The sequence below is a fragment of the Eulemur rufifrons genome, chromosome 15 (assembly GCF_041146395.1).
Source record: "Eulemur rufifrons isolate Redbay chromosome 15, OSU_ERuf_1, whole genome shotgun sequence".
NCBI lineage: Eukaryota > Metazoa > Chordata > Mammalia > Primates > Lemuridae > Eulemur > Eulemur rufifrons.
The window spans coordinates 108,627,525-108,651,121 of record NC_090997.1 but is presented as its reverse complement, the minus strand read 5'-3'; the positions used below and the strand labels follow the sequence as shown (position 1 = coordinate 108,651,121).

Here is a 23,597-nt window from a genome sequence, read left to right as displayed (position 1 = left end):
GGGCTGGCTGGAGTCTTGGAGGGCACAACAGCCCCCAGGCCGAGGCTCAGATGGGCACCCCTCCATCCTGTCCCCCCGATGTTGGCCAGAGCAGCCACATGGCCCAGCCTGGACCTGGGGTGGACACGAGGGAGACACAGAATGTGGACGTGATGCTGGGAGAAGTTCACGAACTGACACCAGTGGTGACACTCGCTCTAGGGCTGATCCCACGAGGGACTGTCGTGGGCACACTGTTGGGAAAGGTGCTGTGTTTAAGGTGGAGCCCGGACGACCGTGCCGTTGCCGTGTGTGCTGGAAACAAAATACTCCTGCTGGGTGTCGAGGTAAGGCCGAGTTCACGCGTGCAGCTGGTGGAGCGAAGAGCCAGGGGCCCTGCATGCCTTTGTTTGTGCCCTCCTTGGAACTTTCCTGCCCTTATTTTTAGACTATTTTAAATTTAGCATATTTTTATAAATATGTTAGGGAAAACATATCTTTATCTTGCAATTGGAAAGCCACTAGAATCAGGTACTGTTTTTATATAAACATGAAAACTTTCTGTGCAATCTGGGCATTAGGGATGACTACAAACATGTTCGGTGAAACACTCGCTTCTCGGGTATTCTCCAAAACCCTCAGAGCATGGCGCTTCTGTTTATCTCTTTTATCAAAATTTGCTTTTCATCAAGAACCAGACTTTTCTTGCTTATTTCTGAATTGGGATTAGTTTAGGTAAACGTGTTTTAAATCTCTGGTTTGACTGGAGCCGGTGCGCTTCGCCCACAGCAACACCAAGTGCTGGAAGTGGGAAGTGGGGTTGGTGGGAATTTGGGGGAACTTTTTGTTCCCTCTGGATTCGTGCTCTGCTTGAGGCTTATTTGGGGATGACCGAAAGCCTGGCAAGGTGTCCTGGCTTCAGTTAGCAGAGCTGTTTGCCTGCTATGGCTTTCCTTGCTGCATCCCCTTTAAAAATTTAGGTTAGGAAAGGTGTTGGGTATAAAATATTCGTTGACTGTTATGGGTCTAGTGTGTGGTAGGCATTTTGGGGATACTTTTTTGTGTTCAAACAATTTTTGGCCTAATTGTGGAAACTGAGGCTCACAAATGAAAAGGTTGACATCGTAAGTTAAGCCACAGAGGAGCGGATGTGTCTCGGAGGGAGGTGGAGAGGCTTCAGACAGGTTGGTATTTGAGCTGTCAATATTTGAAATGTTTTATTGTAAACATCTTGTGGTAGTTAAATGGATTAGCATTAGGCTACATCACCATATATAACAAAACTAACCACTGAAATGAAAAGAATTAACATTGTTACGTCGAGAAAAGTAAAACCAAAATGAATTAGGGAGATACTTAAAACTGTCAGTGTGTGGAGCAAGGGCCGGTGCCCCAGAGAGAGAAATGATCAGCGAGGACCAGGTCTCGGCCACACACTCCGCAGCCCGCGGACATCAAAAGTGAGACAGGAGACTTCTGTTCCAGATATGCGCATGCCTGTGCAGACCTCTTCCTGCTTCCTTGGTGCAGGCAAAACAAATGTAAGGAGATTTACAGGGGAAAGTAGCTCAGTAGGCATGGGTGCGCGGGCTGCCAAGGAAGCAGACCCGCCATGAGCAGTTTACATTCCTTTAACAGAACACTCAGCAAGTAAATGGTTTATGAAATTTGATTTGAATGACTTCAAATGGATACTGAACACTTTTTGGTAAAGGTACTTTTTAATCAACATAAAATAAAAATATAACCATAAAGTATCAAAAGCAAACAACTTAAAATATTTTTCAAGATATAATGTTATTCATAAACAATTGACTACCTTTATTTTGTAGAAAGTGAAGGAAATAGAAATGTGTATTTAATAATAGTCTCATAACTGTCCCTTTAGGAAAACACGTTATAATCCTGCCTTTTCTTTTAATGGGAATTGACATAATATACTTGATATTCTAAACTATATTTATCAATGACTATATGTTGTATTATAAATGAAAGTCTTCCAGAGTTAAGTGTCTATTTGTATGTTGTCACTATATATATATGTGTGTGCATATATATATATTTTTTCCTGCAGGTATAATAGAGGATATTTCTCTTGTCTAGATTGAATGCTCCAAAGTGCAGGGAACATGCCCTGGCCCTAGGTGCCTGGAATCCCAGATGGCTATGAATTTGGGAACCTGATGGATGCTCTCCTACCTGATTTCTTAAGCCACACTATGGAATTCCAGCTTGTGACACTGACTTCTAGGGTGCTGCTGGGCTCTAGGAGGTTTTAGGGATTGTGGAGCAAAGGCTAACTTGTACATAGCCACTGACACACCATCTTGTTTTGTTTTGGTGACTGTGACGGAGGGTAGATGCTGAAGGAGACGGACACAGGGCAGATCCATTGTGACTGACAAGGAAAGGGGAGGGGACAGAGGAAAGAGAGAGGCGGAGAATGAAGGTTGGAGCACCCATTCTCTGCTGAGTCCTGGTGGCAGAAACAGCCTCAGAGCAGTGTGCAAGTGTGGGCAGGAGGAAGACAGGAAGTCCTGAGGAGGCACCTGCTTTGTAACTTGTTTATGGTTGGCTTTGGTTAGGACGCATCTTTTAAAATTGCTGACAACGTGGCCTGTGATTGCATAGGTTCCCCTCTTCGCCCAGGCATCTTTATTTTAATGTCTGGGTTTATATAAAGATAGTTCCAAATTTGGAAGAAGGAATCGTATAAAATAGACTGTGTTTTAATAGGAACTATTTTCTGTGATATACATATAACTTATTGATGATAATAATTACCAGAAAGTTCAGTGATTGTCTTCCTTCCCAAATTCTCTCAGAATCCGTCTGTACTGGCCGAGCTGGAGGGCCACCTGGGCCCGGTGACTGCGGTGGAATTCTGTCCCTGGCAAGCAAATACCGTCATCTCAGTTTCTGAGGACAGAAGCTTTAAGGTGAGGGGATGGACATTAGACTGCTTTTATATGTAATAAGTGCTTTGGAAAAATGCCTGTGGGCACACTGATGCAGTGCTTTTGGTTTATGGTCACTGCCACATAAGTGGTTCTGTTTCCGCCACAATTCTGTAAGATGACTATTGTCCTAATTTTGATATAAAAATGAAGCAGTGATGTTTCGGCTGGGGTCACTGGGCTGAAGAGCTGGGCTTGGGTCTTGTATGTAGGACACGCCTTCAGCCTCCCGCTTTCTCAAACCCGAACCCAGGGCCTAGGAGAGCAATAGCATTAACTTACATCCACAGTATTTCCTGGGGACCCAGAGCAGAAGAACCAGTCTCCAACATTAGAGGATTCAATCAGGACTAAATTAGGCTTTAAAAGAAAATAAATTAAAATGCAAGTCCAGTTCCCATCCATCTGACACCTGAGTGTGCAACTGCGGGTCAGGGTGTGGACCTGTCAGGTGAGTGTGCACGTGCGGGTCAGGGTGTGGACCTGTCACGTGAGTGTGCACATGTGTGGGTCAGGGTATGGACCTGTCACGTGAGTGTGCACGTGTGGGTCAGGGTGTGGACCTGTCACATGAGTGTGCACATGTGTGGGTCTGGGTGTGGACCTGTCAGGTGAGTGCTCACCTGTGGGTCTGGGTGTGGACCTGTCAGGTGAGTGCTCACCTGTGGGTCTGGGTGTGGACCTGTCACGTGAGTGCACACCTGTGGGTCAGGGTGTGGACCTGTCAGGTGAGTGCTCACCTGTGGGTCAGGGTGTGGACCTGTCACGTGAGTGCACACCTGTGGGTCAGGGTGTGGACCTGTCACGTGAGTGCACACCTGTGGGTCAGGGTGTGGACCTGTCACGTGAGTGCACACGTGCGGGCCAGGGTGTGGACCTGTCAGGTGAGTGCTCACCTGTGGGTCAGGGTGTGGACCTGTCAGGTGAGTGCACACCTGCGGGTCAGGGTGTGGACCTGTCAGGTGAGTGCGCACGTGCGGGTCAGGGTGTGGACCTGTCAGGTGAGTGCGCACGTGCAGGTCAGGGTGTGGACCTGTCAGGTGAGTGTGCACCTGCGGGTCAGGGTGTGGACCTGTCAGGTGAGTGTGCACGTGCGGGTCTGGGTGTGGACCTGTCACGTGAGTGTGCACGTGCAGGTCAGGGTGTGGACCTGTCAGGTGAGTGCTCACGTGCGGGTCAGGTTGTGGACCTGTCAGGTGAGTGCTCACGTGCGGGTCAGGGTGTGGACCTGTCAGGTGAGTGCTCACGTGCGGGTCAGGGTGTGGACCTGTCAGGTGAGTGTGCACCTGCGGGTCAGGGTGTGGACCTGTCAGGTGAGTGCGCACGTGCGGGTCTGGGTGTGGACCTGTCAAGTGAGTGCGCACGTGCGGGTCAGGGTGTGGACCTGTCAGGTGAGTGCGCACGTGCGGGTCTGGGTGTGGACCTGTCAAGTGAGTGCGCACGTGCGGGTCAGGTTGTGGACCTGTCAGGTGAGTGCTCACGTGCGGGTCAGGGTGTGGACCTGTCAGGTGAGTGCTCACGTGCGGGTCAGGGTGTGGACCTGTCACGTGCGTGTGCACCTGTGGGTCTGGGTGTGGACCTGTCAGGTGAGTGCGCACCTGCGGGTCAGGGTGTGGACCTGTCAGGTGAGTGCTCACGTGCGGGTCAGGGTGTGGACCTGTCAGGTGAGTGCGCACGTGCGGGTCTGGGTGTGGACCTGTCACGTGCGTGTGCACCTGTGGGTCTGGGTGTGGACCTGTCACGTGAGTGTGCACCTGTGGATCAGGGTGTGGACTGCAGCGATTTAATTTACACTTGTAGCTTGGGAGTGTTGAATACATGCCTAGGAAGTATTTCTAAGTTTGTCTTATTTTTGTGTTTTCCAATTTTTTCAAATCCATAGGTGGTTATTTTTGGAAGTGTTAGTTTTTTTTCTAAATGATTATGGCATTTTTTATTGTGTTCTACAGTTTTATCATATATGCTTATTGTATTATTTTCTGTTTTAGATAATCATTTACATTGATTAATATATATTAGGTAGAATTGTTAGTTTGAACTAACAAAAGCTTGAGCTTTTGCAATACTGGCCACATTTTTATGTCTTCTGAAGAATCTTATGTTTGTCCAAAGGTCTGGGACTGTTGTACGGGATCGTTGGTGTACACTTCACCCGTGTTAACAGGTAAGTTTAAACGTTGTTCATGTTTCCTGGAAACAGGCTGTGGGTACCCACATCCTGCCAGTGTGTGGCTGCTGTTCTCTGTGGCGGGGCTGTGCCGGCAGGCGCGTCTGGCGCAGACAGTCCCACTCAGCGGTGTCCTCCATCCACATGTTAAAAGGATTCATTTAATACGTAGTGTCCTTGAAGTTTTTAACTTAAAGATATGCCTGGAGTCTGAGCCTCTCTGCTCTCGGATGAAATGCCTGAGCACCGCGTGTGGTTAGGTGCAGGCGGCACATCCCACTCCATGGGCAGGCATCACGCACTTGCGCTGCTCGTGAAGCAAGGCAGCTGCGTACCTGCGTCACCGTGCCTTTTGGAGGTAAATGAAACCAGTCCACGGCCACAGATGCGGGATCGTATGATACGTTAAGCAGCGTTAAGAAATTTCTTTGGTGCTGGCCTTGGAGCAGAGGGGGTTCCACAGTGATGCCCCTGAGCCTGTCTCGCCTGCCACGCCTGTCTCCCTCACATCTCATGGGACAGGTTTCCTAGCATTTATTTTGCTCCTCTTGTGTGCGCATTCTCTTTTCCTGGGACAAGAGGAAATTAGAATAAGATAGTTTTCTTCAGATGAGGAACATGAAAATGCCCCTCAAAGAATACACAGATACCTTAGTAACCTGGTAGAGTGATTATTATGTTTTCTCAAAGATTTAACATTCTTTCCTAGTTAATTTATCTCTGTGTGGACTGGTATTTTAGCAACTTGAATATATTGCTTTCTTTATCTTAGGGATAAATTATGCACATTTCTTGGAAGGATGTTGGAAATATTTTTCTGAAACAAATTATGTGGGTTTATTATTTGACTGTCAAGAACAATCATACGCTTGATCTTTGATGCCTTTTATAGTTTATTTAAAACATACAGTATTTTTTAATATCTATTTATCTTTCCAAATTCTTGACAGTTTAGAGTAAGTTTTAAATGAAATGACATTCTAGGCAACACATTTTGAGAAAACAAGACATCCATTTAATTGCTGTTTTCATCACTAAATCCATAATGTTATTATTTCTGGTTGGCTCAGGAGTCACTCTATTGCCACTGTCACGTCCAGGTTGTGGAGCTGCTGGAGGTGATGGTGCAGGGGTGTGGTATGAACACACCAGGCTTTCGGTTGGGCAGGTGGGAGGTGATGTCAGGACTCACTGCTGGCCACCAGGGCTTTCTTTTTGACGTTACTTTCCTGGATTCCATCATCCTTGTGGAGTTTTCAAGATTTGTATTCTCTTACAATTTCTACTTTTTGATGAAGAAATTGTTTTGGAATAGTACAAACTTCACTAAAATAAATATCATAAAACAAATTCTAATTCTCAGCTTAAGTGATACCTGATGCTTCAAGATAAATATTCTCACGTTCCTTTTAACAGCATATCCTCTTCTTAGTCTGTTCATCAATGCAGCGAGTAGGCAGCTTGTGACCGGCTGTGCTGACGGCCAGGTAAGGGAGCCACACATTGTATTCCAGAGGTCTTTGATTTCGTATTACTTTGTATTTTCTTGTGATTTGGAGAAAGCAGCCCACCTCAGTGTGCTGGTCCTGTCACCTTTTGTGTGTCAGCATCGCTGTGGGGGCTTTTGCCACAGTCCAGGGCCCTGGTGTGCAGAGGACCCGCCACTTCCTCTCCACAGCTCTGGGCGTGATCCTCACGGGCAGCCAGGGCAGAGCGCCACTCACATCACCACTAGTGTTGGCTTTATACATTTTTGAAAAACTCAAAGATACTTAAATTAGTCTTTTTTTAAAAGGTTTTGTTTTAGGTGAGCATTTTGAGTTTACTTCACAAAACCTAGATAAAGTTGCTGTTGATATACTTTGAAAAAGTTATATTTTTGGAAATTAAGATCACTTATTTTTTGACAAAGTTGTGTCTTGTCACCCAGTGGTGTGTCAGGTGTGTTCATGGCTTGGGGAAGACTGGGCTGTGGGAGGTCCCTGGGGCAGGGAGCCTGTGGGAGGCGTGTGGCTTGCGTTCTGCCTGCACCTGCCACCAGAATTCTCTGGCTGCGGTGTCGGCAGAGGGGAAGGGTCCGAGCACGGATGTTAAAGAGCAGCGAAGAGCTGTGCAGTGGAGTCTCCACAGGACCGAGAGTGACCGATCCCTTGTGACCTGTCTGCACTCTGCTCATCTTTCTCGTTGGGTTTCACTGTCTCATCGTGAGCCAGAAGCCGTGTCTGCCTGTGTTCACTTCTGTAGCTTTGGGTCTTCAGTTTGGCTGAGAGACACCACTACCGCCGTGTGACCTGCGTGGACCTGAGCAAGAAGAGAGCGAGCTTCTCTGCTAGGAGGGTGAGGGCTGGGCTGTGCTGCTGGCCAGGTATGTCACCTGACCCTCAGCATTCGTGGGACACTGGACACTGTGGGCCTCTGGGCAGAGCGGAGGGAGAGGGTGGAGGAGAAAGTTTCCTATTTGGGAAGAGCCCAGGGTCATGACCTTAGACAGCCTCAAGAGGGAGGGGGCAGACTAGCACTGAGGAAGGTATCTGGTCATTCCGTGTGTGTCAGGGCTTCAGTCCTCAGAGAGGACCTGCCCCCGGGCAGCAGCTGCCACGGTGGTTGTACTGGGGGTGGGGTCCAGGGTCCGCAGGCCCTCCTGCCCTCCAGGGCCGGTCCACAATGAGCATACTGGGGCACCACACGGCACAGACCCCGCCTGGTCTCTCCAGCCACGCAGAGGTGCTTCTGCACGTCTACGTTCCAGCCCTGTCCCAGGTGCCTTGTTTGTCTGTTACTGACACAAAAGGAGCTTGTTGGTTTTATTTTTTAATTCAGTTACTGACTCTCCTCGGTAAGAGTAGATATTGAATTTTTCATTGTTGGCCAGCGTGTCTTTGTAGCCGCGCACGTTTATCCCTATGTTGTTACTATTAGTTTTGGTTTTTGTTATTTTGTGTATGACTTTCAACTGTTTCTTTTTGTATTAGGTCTGAAATTACCTTTATTCAATACACATATTTTTTCCTAATGCTTTAAGCCTTGTTTTTCATTATTTCTTTTATAAATACTTATTACTGAAGCGAATCTCGGCTCCATTTCAGGAACTGTGGGGTTGGCCCTTTGAGTCGATGGTCTCCTCTCCCCACACTGTCTTGGGTTCTGCGCTTGAGATTCCGCATCTGGTAAACCACGTCACACAGGGTGTGTTTCCAGTGCTTTCCTTGACCCGTGATTTCTTTCAGCAACACGTATTTACCGAATCTCAGTGTGTCAGCCGGGAGCCTTCACGCTTCATTGACAGACTTAGTGTCACTGCTCAGATTGTCGATAATTCTGTTCCCTAGATGAGAGTCATCTGCCTTCTCCACTCGGACCGGAGCAGGAAAGGGCCGACGCCGCGTTTCCTGTGCTGACACTCGCGCCCTGCGACCTTGCTCTCATCCTGGACTCTGGGTGTGAATTGTGAGTGTGAGGAGCTGGGCAAAAGCTATATAAAGAGCACTTCTTAATTGCTTAAGTGAACATCAGTTTACTTTTTAAGAATGATTAAATCAAAACCAAATTATCTTTGTCTCTTTGATTATTACTAACTGTAAGTGTTCTTAGGATCCTACATTTTAAATCTTAAGCTTGGTAAACTTGGTCAATTATATGTGAGTATCTTTAATCAAAGGAATTAGATTGTTTTTAGTTTTGCTCCCCAGAATCCTGGTGGATCTGCACCTCTGCCGCAGGACTTCTTCAGCAAGGGCACCGTGATCACAGGCCTGAACCTCCCTTCCCGTGTGCGCCATGTGTCACACGTTTGGAATGAACTCCAAATGGATTTTATTTATTTCTGTGCTCAATAGAAACATAATAGCTATTTGGCAACATAACGAAGTGCTGTTTAACTGTGACTAAGGAATATATTATAAATATATTTCAATATATTTATGTTTCCAATCTTCGGAAGCCCTGGATTATGAGTTTACCTAAGAGGAGCCTTTTGCCTTCTGAGATGTGGGTGACAGGTGCTCGGGGCAGCCTTGCCGAGAGTGGCCTTGGCCTGGGGAGAATTCCCTGCTGGGCACCAGCCAGGGGGAGGCAGCAGGTACAGGAGCGGAGCTGGGTTTGTTCCCTTGGCTTGTCAGGGGACCTGGGCACGTCAATCCCTCCACATCCCCCTAGAGCAGTGGGAGCCATCGAGGGTAAGCAGAGAGCCACACAGTGGATCCTTTTTGCAGTGAGTGGGGCCAGCGTGGACTGTGCCGGTGGATGCCACCAGCCCAGGGTGTGGCTCCAGCTGACACAGGCTGGAGGTGGGGCCAGAGAGGGAAGGGCCGGGAGAGAAAATTCCAGCTGGGAGGGCCTTCTCTGAGTCCAGGTCTAGCAGCCAGAATGAGACTTATTCATTTGTTTATCAAGAACAATAACCAGACCTGTGTCCCTCATTAACTCTGCTACTGGGGCCAGTTAGCTGTTTCCTCGTCTGCAGACGTAGGCAGCTGGCGTCAGCGCCAGGTGCAGTGGCTGTGCCGGTATCGCAGCTGACACACGGACACTCACCTGAGCTGTGGGCTGTAAGGACGCAGGCACCAACCTCTTCTGTAACCTCAGATGAAAATACCACCCGCATGGGTCAGAGCTGAGTAACTGTCGTCGGTAGACAGTTAGTGGATGCCTAGGAAACCCAGCACACGTTTTAATACCAGCCCAGCCAAAACGCAATTTTAGGGACCAGCTGACTGCCCTAGCACAGAGACGCCTTTGAGTCACCCACAAACGCACGCACTGCCCAGCACTCGTGCAGAGAATTTACAGCAATGGTAAGTGAAGCACTGTGGAAGGAACCGGAAGGAATAAGAGTAGTATTTTTTTTTTCCTTTTCTTTTAAAATTAGTGTTTCTTCTGAGAATACCAACTGCGTGTGGATTGGAAGCTCAGCTGGTTTATTCGTACTTAACTTGGCAAGCTTTGAATTGGAAGCTGTTTTACATTACAAGGGTAAGAACATGAGTTCAAGCACTCTTTGATATAAATTTTGGGAAACCTTAATATTCTCCTTTGACTGAGAAGTGTAGAAAAAGTCTTGTCATTTGAATCTGAGGATACGATGCCTTTAATCATTAGCAGCAGAGGCGTTGAGGTCACCAGCGCCCGCTGTCAGCTCTGCCCTTCCCTGGCCTTCGGGGTGCTCAGCAGTCACCTGCCTGCTCGCTTCACCTGTGAGGCCCCCAGTGAGGCTTCTGTCAACAGTAACTCCTGCTGCGCCTGACACTGAGCACCCGGAACCTCCTGGCCAGACTGAAGGCCTGTGAAGCTGAGCTGAGGCCTCTGTCCACCCTGCCTCCCTCCCATGGTTTCTGTCACCACCAGCAACATGGGAACCGCTAGGAGACCTTTCACCCCTTCCCCCCCGCAGTCGAACCCCTGGGCCCTGCTCCTGCATGCAGGATTGATCCCGGCATGCCCCTGCTTTCGTCTTTCTGTGGCTTCTGTGGTTTCCAGGATGCAGCAGGGATTCCTCAGCTCGGCCCAGGCCCCCTTGCCTCCTGGGGAGTTGCTCTCCTTTTGTTTCCCCCTCCCCCCATCCTGGCACCTTCAGCGGCCACTCCCTCTGCTCCTAGAGACTCTGCTCACCTGTCACTAGCTTGGTCCAGGCGTGGATCCCCTTGCAGACTCCATCCCCCTTCCCAGCACTACCATGGTTTGATGGCGTGTCTGCGTTGGGCTGGGCTGAGCCTCATCCCGTGTCGTGTCCCCAGCCGCCAGCGTGGTGCCAGGGGTGTCCTGGGCACTCAAGTAGGTGGAATGAGTGGCCCAGTGAGTTCGTGGTTCCCTTTACGCACCCTTCAGCACTGTGTCTTTATCTTTGCTGACCGTGAAGACTTTGGGAACCTCAGCGTTCATGTCGCTGGATGGTGTGCCATGATGAGTGAAACCGTGAGTCGTAAGGTCAGTCATCAAACGTTTCCACATTCATGTTCTGTGAAACGTGTGCCTATGCTTTTGATTTACACCTACTTTCCACAGCATGGTATTATAATACCTTGCTCAGTAAGTGAGATTTTATATGTGAAATTTTTATGAATTACGCAGTATGATGCAACTACTAACACCAGTCAAATAATAAAACTGTCAGTGTAAAAGCAGCAGGTTTAGTGATTGGCACTTCAGATGCACTTTTGTGATCTCCTTTTTACCCAACGACACTGTTAATGATCTCTAAGCCCTACCCCTGTAGGCACTTTGCCTGCTCGCGTCCATGTTTGGGAAGAAGATCGCCCTGCTGGAAATCAACCTGGCCGCGCTGCTCGCGTCTCAGCGGAGCCCTGGTGCAGGGCAGCGTCTCTCGGTGCTGGCCAGGTAGAGTCAGCGTGGGCCGTGTGTGTGTGTGTGTGTGTGTGTGTGTGTGTGTGTATTTGAGTTAACAGCCTTTTGGATTGCTTTTTATGTTAACAATAAAAAGTAAAGTTTAGTAAACTCTCAAATATACTAACCTTGTTTGAAAGAAACTATTTTTCACACCATGGCTTCCATCTTGTTTAAAACTAAATTAAACTAAAACATTTATTTTAACGTGAAACAATATTTTATTTCAGGATAGAATGTAAATTATAAAACAGCACTTTTTAAAAAAATATATTATTTTTCTACAAGAATTAGCTTGATAGTTTTCATTTCCAAATATTGTGTGTATCTATCTGTATCAATTAATCATTTATAACTGTCCTTAAACTATATGTTTCATTGAATATGTTTCATGAAATAATTTCATCACGTAATTGTTGTTCTCATAGTATGGTTTTATTTTTATTTTAGCTCCTGTGTGCTACCAACCTCTCCACTGTATTTTGGAATTGATGAGAAAAAGAGTACTAAACCTGCCGGTCAAAAGCGATCTGGTTAGTATGATCTGCTCTGACAGGTACAAACGCGAGAGTACGTGGTTCCCGTGACTGTCAGCACTGCCGTGCTGCTCTGCGGACTCGTCTGTGAGAATGTAAATCCCTCACTCCTCCCCTCCTTCGCTCCTTCTCTTTCACATATTCATCATGTGTCGTCTGTGGGAGGGAAGGGGCCAGATGTCTCTTTTCCTGAGTCGGGCGCGGTTCCTGGGAATTTAGAGACGTGTAGACACAGACCGCTGACTCTGGTGACTAGGGCGGTGGCACCTAGTGGACCCTCTAGCGATTTACTGTCAGAATGAACTTTTCCTTTTTTGTCTGATGAAGAATTTTAAAGCAGATCCCAACAACGTGTTATTTTACTCCAATGCACTTCAGCGTGTGTTTCTAAAACTCCACATTCTTGCCTGGCCACAGTGACATTGTATCAAAACTAATGGTAACATTTGGTGTCTTGTATCAGCCAGGTCTAAATAAATTATTCCTGCTTTCTCAAAAATATCTTTTCAGTGGTTTGTTCTAAACAGCAGCCAAAGATATCCGCATGTTGCTTTTTTCCAAAGAAATAATCTTAAAATTAACTTGTATTTGAAGATGGTAGACTTCATTGTGTTCTGTTTATTTCATTACAAGACTCATTGATAATTATACTTTTTCCCCTTCAGTGACCAACTTAAATTCTTAATCAGTCTTGTCAAACCTCTTACTGGACCTAATTTAAAATTTGAAATTCTACTTCGTAGATGCCTCCTCTGTGAGTTCCTTGCCTATGGGGGAGGGTCCCTCTGCTCTAGCGGGAACCCTGCCCTCCGGGCCCTGACCTTGCCTCTCCTGTGCCTGAGACGGGGCGGTGGTCGGCATCCTGGCCTCAGGGTCACTCTCCACCACGCTGTGAAGTCGTGCTCTGAACTTCTTCTCCTCTTCCAGGGTCTCATGTGCTCTTCTCCTGCAGTGTGGCTGGCACAGGCCGTGCACCTGCAGTGATCCGGGGTGCGAGAGGGCTGCGCTCCCTCCTTCAGGTCTGATGAGCGGCATCTCCCCTCACGTCTGGACGGCCTGGTCACGCGGTGTGTCCTGTCTGGACCCCTCCCTCAGTTCTGAGGCTTGGGGGGCCAGGTCTTGTCTGATTTATACTTACTGTTATAAATTTTCCTCATATTATGGCTTTTGCTGTATCCCCTAGGTTTGGATATGTTGTGTTTTCATTTTCACTTGTTTTGAGAAGTTTTTTAATTTCCTTTTTAATCTCTTCATTGACCCACTGGTTATACAGGAGCATATTGTTCAATTTCCACATGTGTGTATATTTTCCAATGTTCATGTTGTTATTGATTTGTAGTTTTATTCCATTGTGGTCAGAGAAAATACGTGGTATAATTTCAGTTTTTTTGAATTTTTAAGACTTATTTTGTGGTCTAACATATAGTCTTCCTTGAGAATGATCCATGAGCTGAGAAGAACTTGTAGTCTGTAGCTGTTGGATGAAACGTTCTGTAAATATCTATTAGGTCCATTTGGTCTATAGTGCAGGTTAAGTCCAGTGTTTCCTTGTTGATGTTCTGCCTGGATGATCTGTCCAAGGCTGCAAGTGGAGTGTTGAGCTCTGCAACCATTATTGTATCAGGGTCTGTCTATTTTTAGTTCTGATAATATTTGCTTTATATATTTGGGTGCTCCAATGTTGAGTGCATGTATATTTAGAGTTGTTATATCCTCTTGCAGAACTGACCCCTTTATCATTATATAATGGTCTTCTTTGTCTCTTTATACAGTTTTTGTCTTGAAATCTATTTTATCTTATAGAAGTATACCTACTCTTGCTCCTTTTTGGTTTCCATTTGCTTAGAATGTCTTTTTCCATCCCTTTATTTTCAGTCTATGTGTGTCTTTATAGATGAAGTGTGTTTCTTGCAGACAGCATATAGTTGGCTCTTGTTATTTTTATACATTCAGCCACTATGTCTTTTGATTAGAGAGTTTACCATTCACATTTAATATTATTATAGGTAATGACTTACTATTGCCGTGTTGTTATTTGATTTCTGGTTTTTTTTTTTTTTTTGTGGTCTTCCTTCCTGTCTTCCTTTGTTGAAAGTGATTTTCTCTGGTAGTGTGTTTTAATTTCTTGTTTTTGTTTTTTGTGTGTCTATTGTAGGTTTTTTGATTTGAGGTTACCATGAGGCTTGCATAAAACATGTTATAACCAATTATTTTAAATATAACATAGCTCTACTTACAAACAGATAAATAAGCAAAGAAAAATCTAACAGAAATTCTACCCTTAACTCCATCTCCTCCTGCTTTTTAACTTTTGTTGTTTCCATCCATATCTTTTTATACTATCTGTCTCAAAAGGTTATTACAGTTATTTTTGATAAGTTTGTCTTTTAGTCTTCCCACTGAAAATATGTGGTTTATACACCACAGTTACAGCAATAGAGGATTCTGTATCTGTACCCTTCCTGTTCCCAGTGAGTTTTATACCTTCAGACGATTTCTTATTGTTCATTAATGTCCTTTTCTTTCAGATTGCAGAACTCGTTTTATTTATTTATTTATTTATTTATTTTTGAGACAGAGTCTCGCTTTGTTGCCCGGGCTAGAGTGAGTGCCGTGGCATCAGTCTAGCTCACAGCAACCTCAAACTCCTGGGCTTAAGCGATCCTACTGCCTCAGCCTCCCGAGTAGCTGGGACTACAGGCATGCGCCACCATGCCCGGCTAATTTTTTCTATATATATATTTTAGTTGTCCATATAATTTCTTTCTATTTTTAGTAGAGACGGGGTCTCACTCTTGCTCAGGCTGGTCTCGAACTCCTGACCTCGAGCGATCCACCCGCCTCGGCCTCCCAGAGTGCTAGGATTACAGGCGTGAGCCACCGTGCCCGGCCCAGAACTCGTTTTAGAATTTCTCGTAAGACAGGTCTGGTGTTGATGAATTCCCTCAGCTTTTGTTTGTCTGGGAAAGTCTTTATTTCTCCTTCATGTTTGAAGGATATTTTTGCAGGATAGAATATTCTGGGGTTCAGGTTTTTTTCCTTCAGCACTTTGAATATGTCCTGCCACTCTCTCATGGCCCGTAAGGTTTCCACTGAGAAGTCTGCTGCCAGATGTATTGAAGCACCCTTATATGTTATTATTTTCTTTTTTCTTGCTTCCCTTAGGACCTTTTCTTTATCCATGACCTTTGGGAGCTTGATTATTAAATGTCTTGAGGTGGCCTTATTTGGGTTAAATCTGCTTGGTGTTTTATGACCTACCTTGTACCTGAAAGTTCTGTGGTATTATTTCTTTGAATAAACTTTCTACTCCAATCTCTCTCTCTCCCTCCTCTTTAAGGCCAATAAGTCTTAGATTTGCCCTTTTGAGGCTAGCTTTTAGATCTTGTAGGCGTACTTCATTTTTTTTTATTCTTTCTTATTTTTTCTCTTTTGACTGTGTATTTTCAAATAGCCTGTCTTCAAGCTCACTAATCCTTTCTTCTGCTTGGTCAATTCTGCTGTTGAGAGACTCTGATGCATTTCTCAGTTTGTCAGTTGAATTCTTAAGCTACAGGATTTCTGCTTGGTTTTTTTTTTTTTTTTTATTATTATTTGGCTCTGTTTGTTAAATTTCTCTGAGAGGCTTCTGAATTCCTTCTCTGTGTTGTCATGAAGTTCATTGAGATCCTTCGGGACAGCTATTTGAATTCTTTGTCTGAAAGGTCACATATCTCCATCACTCCAGGATTGGTCACTGGTACCTTATTTAGTGCATTTGGTGAGGTCACGTCTTCCTGGATGTTCTTGATTCTTATGGATGTTCAGCAATGTCTGGGCATTTTAGAGTTAGGCATTTATTTTAATCTTCATAGTCTAGGCTTGTTTGAAGCCGTCCTTCTTAAGAAGGCTTCCCAGGTATTCAAAAGGACTTGAGTGTTGTGATCTAAGCCTCTGGGCACTGCAGCCATATCACCACTGGAGGTGCCCCAAGCCCACTAATGCTGTGACTCTTGCAGACTCCTGGTGGTACTGCCTTGGTGGACTTGGGTAAGATACAGGAGAATTCCGTGGATCACTAGGCAAAGTCTTTCACTCTCTTCCCTCACTCTCTGTGCTGGGCTGCTGGAGTTGGGGAAGGAGTGACGTGGTCACTCCCTCATGGCCACCAGCACCAGATCACACCCGAACCCAGCCCAGCCTCACCCAGAGCCTGTGGTGACTGCTGCCTGGCTGCCTCTGATGTTTATTCAAAGCCCAAGGGCTCTTTAGTTAGCAGGTAATGAATCCTGCCAGGACTGGGTCTTTCCCTTCAGGGCAGTGGATTTTCTTCTCACCCAGGGTGGGTCTAGAAATGCTGTCTAGGAACTAAGGCCTAGGCTCAGGGACATCAGGAGTCTGCTTGATGCTGTATTTACCGTGGCTGAGCCGGTACCCAAGTTGCAAAACAAAGTCCTCTGAACTCTTCCCTTTCCTTTCCCCAAGTGGAAAAAGACTCTTCCTGAGCTGTGCTACCTGTAGTTGGGGGAGGGGTGACACACCACTGGCTTGGCCACAGCTGGTGTCTCCCTGGGCCACATGCACCCCATGTCCCCTGGCTCTGACCCAGCATAGCTACAGGAATTGTCCAAGGACTGCAGCCTTTGTGGCCCAACTGCCTTACAAATTTAGTCCAGGTCCCAGGCTGCTTTTGTGAGTGGGTGGTGGGGCTGGCCAGAACTCGGGCTTCGCCGCAAAGGATTTCCCTCTGGCCGGGCTGGGCTAAGTACTCCCTCCGTGGGCACTGGCAGAATTGCCCTGTGCTGTGTTCCCCTGTGCCAGGTTAGCCTTGAGTTCCAATGCAAAGTCCCACAGTCACTCCACTCTTCCTCCCCAGCACACAGGTTCTCTCTCCACAGGGCCCTGGCGCAGACTGCCCTGGGTGGGGGAGGGGAGGCGTGGGCAACGCTAGACTGTCTTCCCTGCCCTCTCAGTGCCCCTCTCCTGGCATGATGTGAAAACTGGGTACTGTGATTGCTCACCTGGTTTTGGTTCTTCCGAAGGCGCCTGCTTGCGTGGATAGTTGTTACCTTTGGTGTTCTCTTGGAGGGACCATGCTTGGCGGTTTTTGCTCAGTAATCTTGCTCTGCCCCCAGTTCATTTATTTCTTGTTTTTTATAGTAAGATATATATAAAATAAAATTTTCCATTGTAATCATCTTTAGGTGTATGGTTCAGTGGCATTAAGAACCTCCACATTATTGTGCAGTGTAAACAATGTTTTAGAATTGTTTGCTTAATTAGTGCCAAAATAATTTTATATGTATATGTACATTTCTGTTAAAATTTTTTGGAAAACCTTGACTAACCAACATTAATTAACATTGCTAATGGTGGGAATAATGGCAGGTTGTTCAGAGAATTTTTCAAAATTCTGAATGCATTTCCACTCAAAGAAAATCACCTGTAGAACGGACTCTGTATGTCAAACAGCTGGTGATGCATCGTGTCCCCTGTCTCACACCAGGGGCTCAGACTGCGTGCCTGGAAGTGTGGTCACAGCACCGCGTGAAACCCAAGGCCAAGTCACTTGATTTTCTCTCCTTTTAAAACTTAACTCCTTTGTTTCTTTAGCTTTTTTTCTTACATATGTTTTATTTAGATCGCACTTCAGAAGTGAAATTTTTTCATTTTTTATTGATGTGGATCATCTTATTTCAGATGAGTGTGTATGAGGTACCTTGCTTCACAATGAAATATAATACTTAAATTTTAGAACAAAACCTTCAGTAAGAACAATTAGGTAAAATACTAAGGTTTATTACAGAGATCATAGTTCTTCTGTAGCAAGAAAGTTGATGTTTTGTAGGTCGTTTAGAAAATATGTGGAAAATTAATGAATATATTTGACTTATAGTAATTTATAATCTCAAAATTTACATTCTTCTACATACAAAAGCATAATAGTTATAATGTAAACAGAATATATAAGTGATAGATGAAGAACTATTATAATTTAGTGCCTAATGTATTTCTAAAAATAATATGCTGTTATATATTTAAGAACTTTGTTCTAGTACTTTGAAGATTTTCTCATAATGAAGTATACTAAGGTACCTATAACTTTGTTATTTTATCCTGAAATTATTTCCTGTTGGCAATATTTTAATTTTCTTGAGGGGATGTTTTGTCCTTCTTGAGATGACGCTATGGCTAGGACAGTGCAGCTTCCCTATTGGGTTTCTGTTTCTCCCTCCCTCTGATGGGTCCTTTTGGGGCCCCCGCTCCAAATGGGGCCCCTTGTCCCTTCAACTCTCTGCTTCCCGCTCTGGGACCTGCCCTGAGGGCCTGTGAGGCGGGTGATGTGCTGGCCCAGGGCGGAGATCTGGCTCCCTGGTTCCTGGTCACCTCTGATACTTTGATTTGGCAGCGTGAGACATCTGAAATGCTAATTTAATACTCTGCTCACCAAAGTCACTTAGTTCTTAGTGGGAATATGCTTCAGGTTATCAGGTTTGAAATAGCACCAAAAATAGAACTGAGTTTTTTTATCTAAAAATCAAAGAGGAAGCTGAGCGCGGTGGTGCCTCTAGTCCCAGCTACACCAGAGGCAAGGCAGGAGGATCGTTTGAGCCCAGGAGTTTGAGGCCAGGCTGGGCCACATAGTGAGACCCCGTCTCTAAAGGAAAAAGAGAGAGCACTATTTTTAGAATTGCTCAATATAATGCAATTATCCCTTTTTCTAAAGCTATTTTATAATAGTGTACAAAGTAGTCAAATCAAATACCTATTATTAAGTTTATGCAAAAATAAATAGTTCTGGCAAAACTGTGTTTGTTTCTGAAAGCATTCTGAGATTTGTAAAGTTCATTTGATGTTAGTTTTTATCAACTGGCAGTGCTGTGGAAAATGTATAATATGTTAAAAATAGGGTAAGAAGTTTCATTGCCATTAAAATGTACTGATGTTAATAGCTTATCTTAGTATTCTGTCACGTGATAAAGAACATAAAAAGAAATCTGAATTAATTTATGATAATTGAGACTTTTCTTTGTTGAGAGGCTGTGTCAATCACCAATTTACAGGGCGACTTGCTCTGCAGTGGCTCTGTGTCCATCCCGGGGCAGAGTTCACAGGGAGCATTCTGGGCACAGCAGGGCAGCTCGCCCCCAGCTCTCCCCAGCACTGTGAAGAGCTGACGCCTGGGCCACGAGTATTCATCATACATAGTAGTAAACGTGTTGCCATTTACTGTAACTTAAAGAATGAGAAAAGACTTACCTTAATTTCTTATACTTCTAATCCTCTTGACTTAATCTTTTGTTGGTATTGATTGGTTTGACTTCAGGTATGAAACCTCTTGGTTTTTTTTTTTTGAGACAGAGTCTCACTCTGTTGCCCGGGCTAGAGTGCAGTGGTGTCAGCCTCGCTCACAGCAACCTCCAACTCCTGGGCTCAAGCAATCCTCCTGCCTCAGCCTCCTGAGTAGCCGGGACTACAGGCATGTGCCACCATGCCCGGCTAATTTTTTTACATATATATTTTTAGTTGTCCATGTAATTTTTTTCTATTTTTTTAGTAGAAACCTCTTAGTTTTGTAGGTCAGAAACTCATTCTATTTGTGTGAATTTTTCTGTTTTAAGAGATGAGAATTTTTTGATGTCCATAATGAAATTGTAATGTCAAATATTTGTTTCTTCTTTAAAATCCTTTTGTACAGCCGCGAGGAGCAGCGTCCAGGACCGGCCCCTGGTTTTCCACAGTGAAGTCAGGTCGTCTGGCTACACGTCGGCCCCGCAGTGAGTGCACTCACGTCAGCAGTGGAAACGGGAATGGGCCGAGTCACGGATGTGGGATTAAACACGGACAGAAGTGTGTCCTCCAGGGCCGCATCGTGGGGAGCAGAGACAGAGGTTTCAATGGGAATTGAAGTGTGGCAGGTTGGGCCCCAGAGGGTCGCGGTCATTGCAGTGGTAGCAGCTACAGCATTGCGCACTTATTGGTTGCTTACTGTGTGCAGGGGCTCGGGTCAGCCTCAGAGTCCCGGTGATGATGAGGTCAGTGTGAGGGCTTGGGGCCAGGGAGAGTGACGGTGCTTTAATGCAATGTGGCCCATCGAGGCCTGGCCACAGCTCGTGTTTCTTGGAACACAGCTTTGCTGTAACAGTGGAACATGGAAATTCAGTGTGTTCAAAACCTGTTCCAGGGAGGAAACATTAAACAGCATGGTGCCGTGAGAAACTGCAGCAAGGTCAGAGTGGCCCAGATTTCTCAAAGGCAAAGTTGCCTTTTCCATATAAAACGCAGACCTACCACCCTCCTACCAGCCCAAATCCTGACCTTTGTGTGCTCTTAACATAGCAGCCAGCAGGGCCCTGTTGCCTGGGGCCCCACCCTCGGAGTATACTGATCTGCCCCCGGCTGGTGCTCACCTCCACCAAGAACCCCGCCTGTGCCGCAGCCCCCCCACCCAGGGCTCTGCTGTCTCCAGGCCCCAGTCCCAGGCCACTCTGTGTAAAACTGCAGCCTCCACCCTGAGCTCAGCCCTTTCCTACTCTATTTTCTGTTTGTCAGGACAGACTTGTTTTACTTATTGTCTATTCTGTAGCCTCCTGTGCGTGGGACAGCACTTCAGGGCTCTCATAAGGCACTTGTGGGTGGGTAGGAGGAGAGGTGGCTGGCTGGCTAGAAACCTGGATGGGTGGGTGGAGCCTCAGGTGGGTGTTTGGAGACATGGTTGGGTGGATGGAGGGATGGATGGGTGGATGGAGAGAGGGATGGGTGGATGGAGAGATGGATGGGTGGGTGGAGACATAGGTAGGTGGGTGGAGGCATGGGTGGGTGGGTGGAGAGATGGATGGATGGAGAGATGTGTGGATGGATGGAGATGTGGGCCGGTGTTTGGAGACATGGATGGGTGGGTGGATGGGTCGAGAAGGCAATGTGTGCATGAGTGAAATGATGCATGATCATTTATATATAAATCATCATATATAAAAATCTTTTTCACTGTAAAATGTAAATCTGTTAAGAAACTTAGAACTGAATGTTTGAGAGTAATGAGAGTTTTCTTTCCATAGTTCTACTATGTTTTCCCCAAAGACTAACATCAAGAATGAGGGTAAAAGATCTTCAAAATGCAAGAACAGTTTCAAATGGTATGAAATCTAACGTGTGCATTTGAAGTAAATTTGAAATAACTTAGACCTTTTAAATACTTTAACTGATTTTTTTTGAAACAGGCATAAGACCTTATATGTGTGTATGTATGTATATACACATATATGTATATATCTATATTATTTAGGTATATCCTGTTAGCCAGATGTAATTCTTTCATGTTAATTTTTCAGAATGCTCTATTTTGAATACCTTAACAATTCTGAAATATTTTTGTTAAAATTTAGATTTAGAAAATACTGCGTCTGATGATTGTTCTTGGTCAGAGTCTTTGGTGACACCTGGATGGCAGGGCTGGGGCAGTCGCGGGGCAGGTGCTGATTCCGCAAGGCCGGGGCGGCACATTCATCAGGACCTGCTGTGTCCCGCGGGGCTGGCTCGGCGCTGGCTCTGCAGCCCTGTGTGACTGTGGGCGCACCCCGAGATGCCTGGGCCTCCTGCCTGGACAAGAACAGGTTTAGGGGACTTCTAGGTTGTGGCCTTTACGATTGCATCATGTAAAAAGAGGTCATGGGCTATTGTGCTTCGAATAACACTGACTTCAGTATGCATCACATCTACCTTTGAACAGTCGTGATGTTTACAGGAATGCTTGCCAGGACATTGGTTTTGCCCATGTTTCTTGATGTTTTTCGTAAACTTTTTGCAATTCCTGCCACTTTCTGCTGCTCTCCACATCAGCATGTTATTGATATGAAGTTTGTGCCCACAGTCAAATGTGTCCAAACCTTGTAAATGTGTCTGTGCTCAAGTGTGAATCGCAGCACCCCAGCCTCGCCGAGCCTGGTTGTTTTGGTGCTGATTCGGCCAGGAGCGCCCTGTCCAGACGAGCCGGCGTCTGCCCTGCATTTCTGGCTCTGGTGGGCGTGCTGGTGGAGACCAGATGGCAGTGGTGGTGAGGACTCGAGGTGACATCCGGGGCCCGGCAAGCGTTGCCCACAGGGAGACGTGTCTGAACACCTAGGACTTAGTGTGGACAGGACGGCGCCGTCCTGCTGAGAGACAGGCCAGTCCTACCCGCTGTCACTGAATGTCAGTAGTAAACACAGAGTAGGATTTGCCGGTCAGTGAATCCGGCTTTTTAGAACAACATACGTTGACGTCAGAGCAGTTTCTTTCTGCGCCCGTCTGCGGTGCGCCTGGCGCTTCCTCTGTGACTTCTGACCCGGTAACAGCCGCCCACGGCAGGCTCACACCCAGTGTGCAAGCGGGACTCGGGCCAGACGCAGGACATGCCGTGAGGACAGCCAGTCATCCGCAGGCTCCGCTCGGTCCTCAGGCTGGAACTCCCAGTGGGGGCTTTTGCCTAAAGCTGAGGTGGCCTAGGGGACGGGCGAGCGCCCTCCTTGTGCGTCCCTGTCACTGCCGCGAACTGTGTGAGGACTGTGGTTTTTCAGCCTTCCTGGTTTCTCCTGCAAGTCAAGAATGTGCTATTTTCACAGCAGGTGTAGCCATTTGTAGATGACTTGAGTAATTAGCAATATATCAGCCACCCCTGGTGTGCGCTGGAAGGTAAAGTTTTCTCGCACTGGGAGCCCTCGCCCCAAACCCTCACAGGGTTCACGTCCTTGCTATTTTATATGCAAAACGCATGTCTTTTTGTCAGTACGGAGTGTGAGTTTGTTTTGAAGAGTTATTTGATGACATTGAATGTAGGAATTTTATGTTTATATTCAAATTTAACAATAAAATTACACATGTAAATGGGGGAAACCCAATTCATTTCTAGTGTTTTGTTTCTAATCTCACTTTGATTTCTATGACCTCTGACCTTCCTCAGGGAGGAGTACGCCTTGGAGGATCCTCTGCCGACCAAGCTCGGCAGGCAGGTCGCTGCCGCCCCTCGCCCGGCCGCCGTGTGCTGCGTCCAGTACTCAGGTGCGCGCATTCGTGAGCCTCGTCTGTTCCGTCTGCTGTCGTAGTGTAAACGTGTTTTTGAAAATCTCAGTTACTTGAAGCTGCCTGGTGTTGTCTGGGTCTCGATTAGAATCAAGACTCAGTTTTCAGGTGATTGTAGGAATAATTAGGAGCATCTCGCTTCTGCGGGGACCAGGCCAGAGCTCGCTCCCAGCATCCGCACTTGGAATCCTAAGTCCCCCTGGGTTTGCTGTCGTATGACTGCTGCTACCTGAGTGTAGCATGGGCCTGGCAGGAAGGCTGTCGTAGACAGACGCTGGCAAGCTGTCACCCCGTTCCATGGGAGCGTGGTCCTCTGGCCACGGTGGGCTGAAGAACAGGAAGCCACAGATGGTGCCTGTGCTGCGTGTGTGGCCTCGCTGCCCTGCTGTCCTCAGCTGGGACCGTGGCTACAGGGGAGGGTTCTCCCCTGCCCAGGCCCAGGCCGCTGCCCTGTTCGCAGGCGTGTCTAGCCTGTAGCAGGCCTCTCTGGGGGAACTCGCGTTAATGCCTCAGCAATGTTCGAAAGGAGTCAGGAGGCAGCTGTGACCTGCCCTCCGCCTTGTCCAGGTCGCTGCACCATGT

The 23,597-nt window shown here is 46.5% G+C and overlaps 1 protein-coding gene across 1 annotated transcript in view; it reads left to right on the top strand.

Annotated features, from left to right (window-relative positions):
- The window catches only part of WDR27 (WD repeat domain 27), a 90,598-nt gene that overhangs the window by 15,288 nt on the left and 51,713 nt on the right, over positions 1-23,597 (top strand). The window contains exons 3-15 of the mRNA XM_069489103.1: positions 202-326; positions 2,805-2,918; positions 5,049-5,100; positions 6,520-6,590; positions 7,348-7,468; positions 8,433-8,550; positions 9,971-10,074; positions 10,958-11,025; positions 11,315-11,436; positions 11,893-11,975; positions 19,657-19,735; positions 21,017-21,094; positions 22,897-22,994. Of these exons, the coding sequence (XP_069345204.1) occupies positions 202-326; positions 2,805-2,918; positions 5,049-5,100; positions 6,520-6,590; positions 7,348-7,468; positions 8,433-8,550; positions 9,971-10,074; positions 10,958-11,025; positions 11,315-11,436; positions 11,893-11,975; positions 19,657-19,735; positions 21,017-21,094; positions 22,897-22,994 (1,233 nt within the window). The remainder of the gene's footprint in view (positions 1-201; positions 327-2,804; positions 2,919-5,048; positions 5,101-6,519; positions 6,591-7,347; positions 7,469-8,432; positions 8,551-9,970; positions 10,075-10,957; positions 11,026-11,314; positions 11,437-11,892; positions 11,976-19,656; positions 19,736-21,016; positions 21,095-22,896; positions 22,995-23,597) is intronic.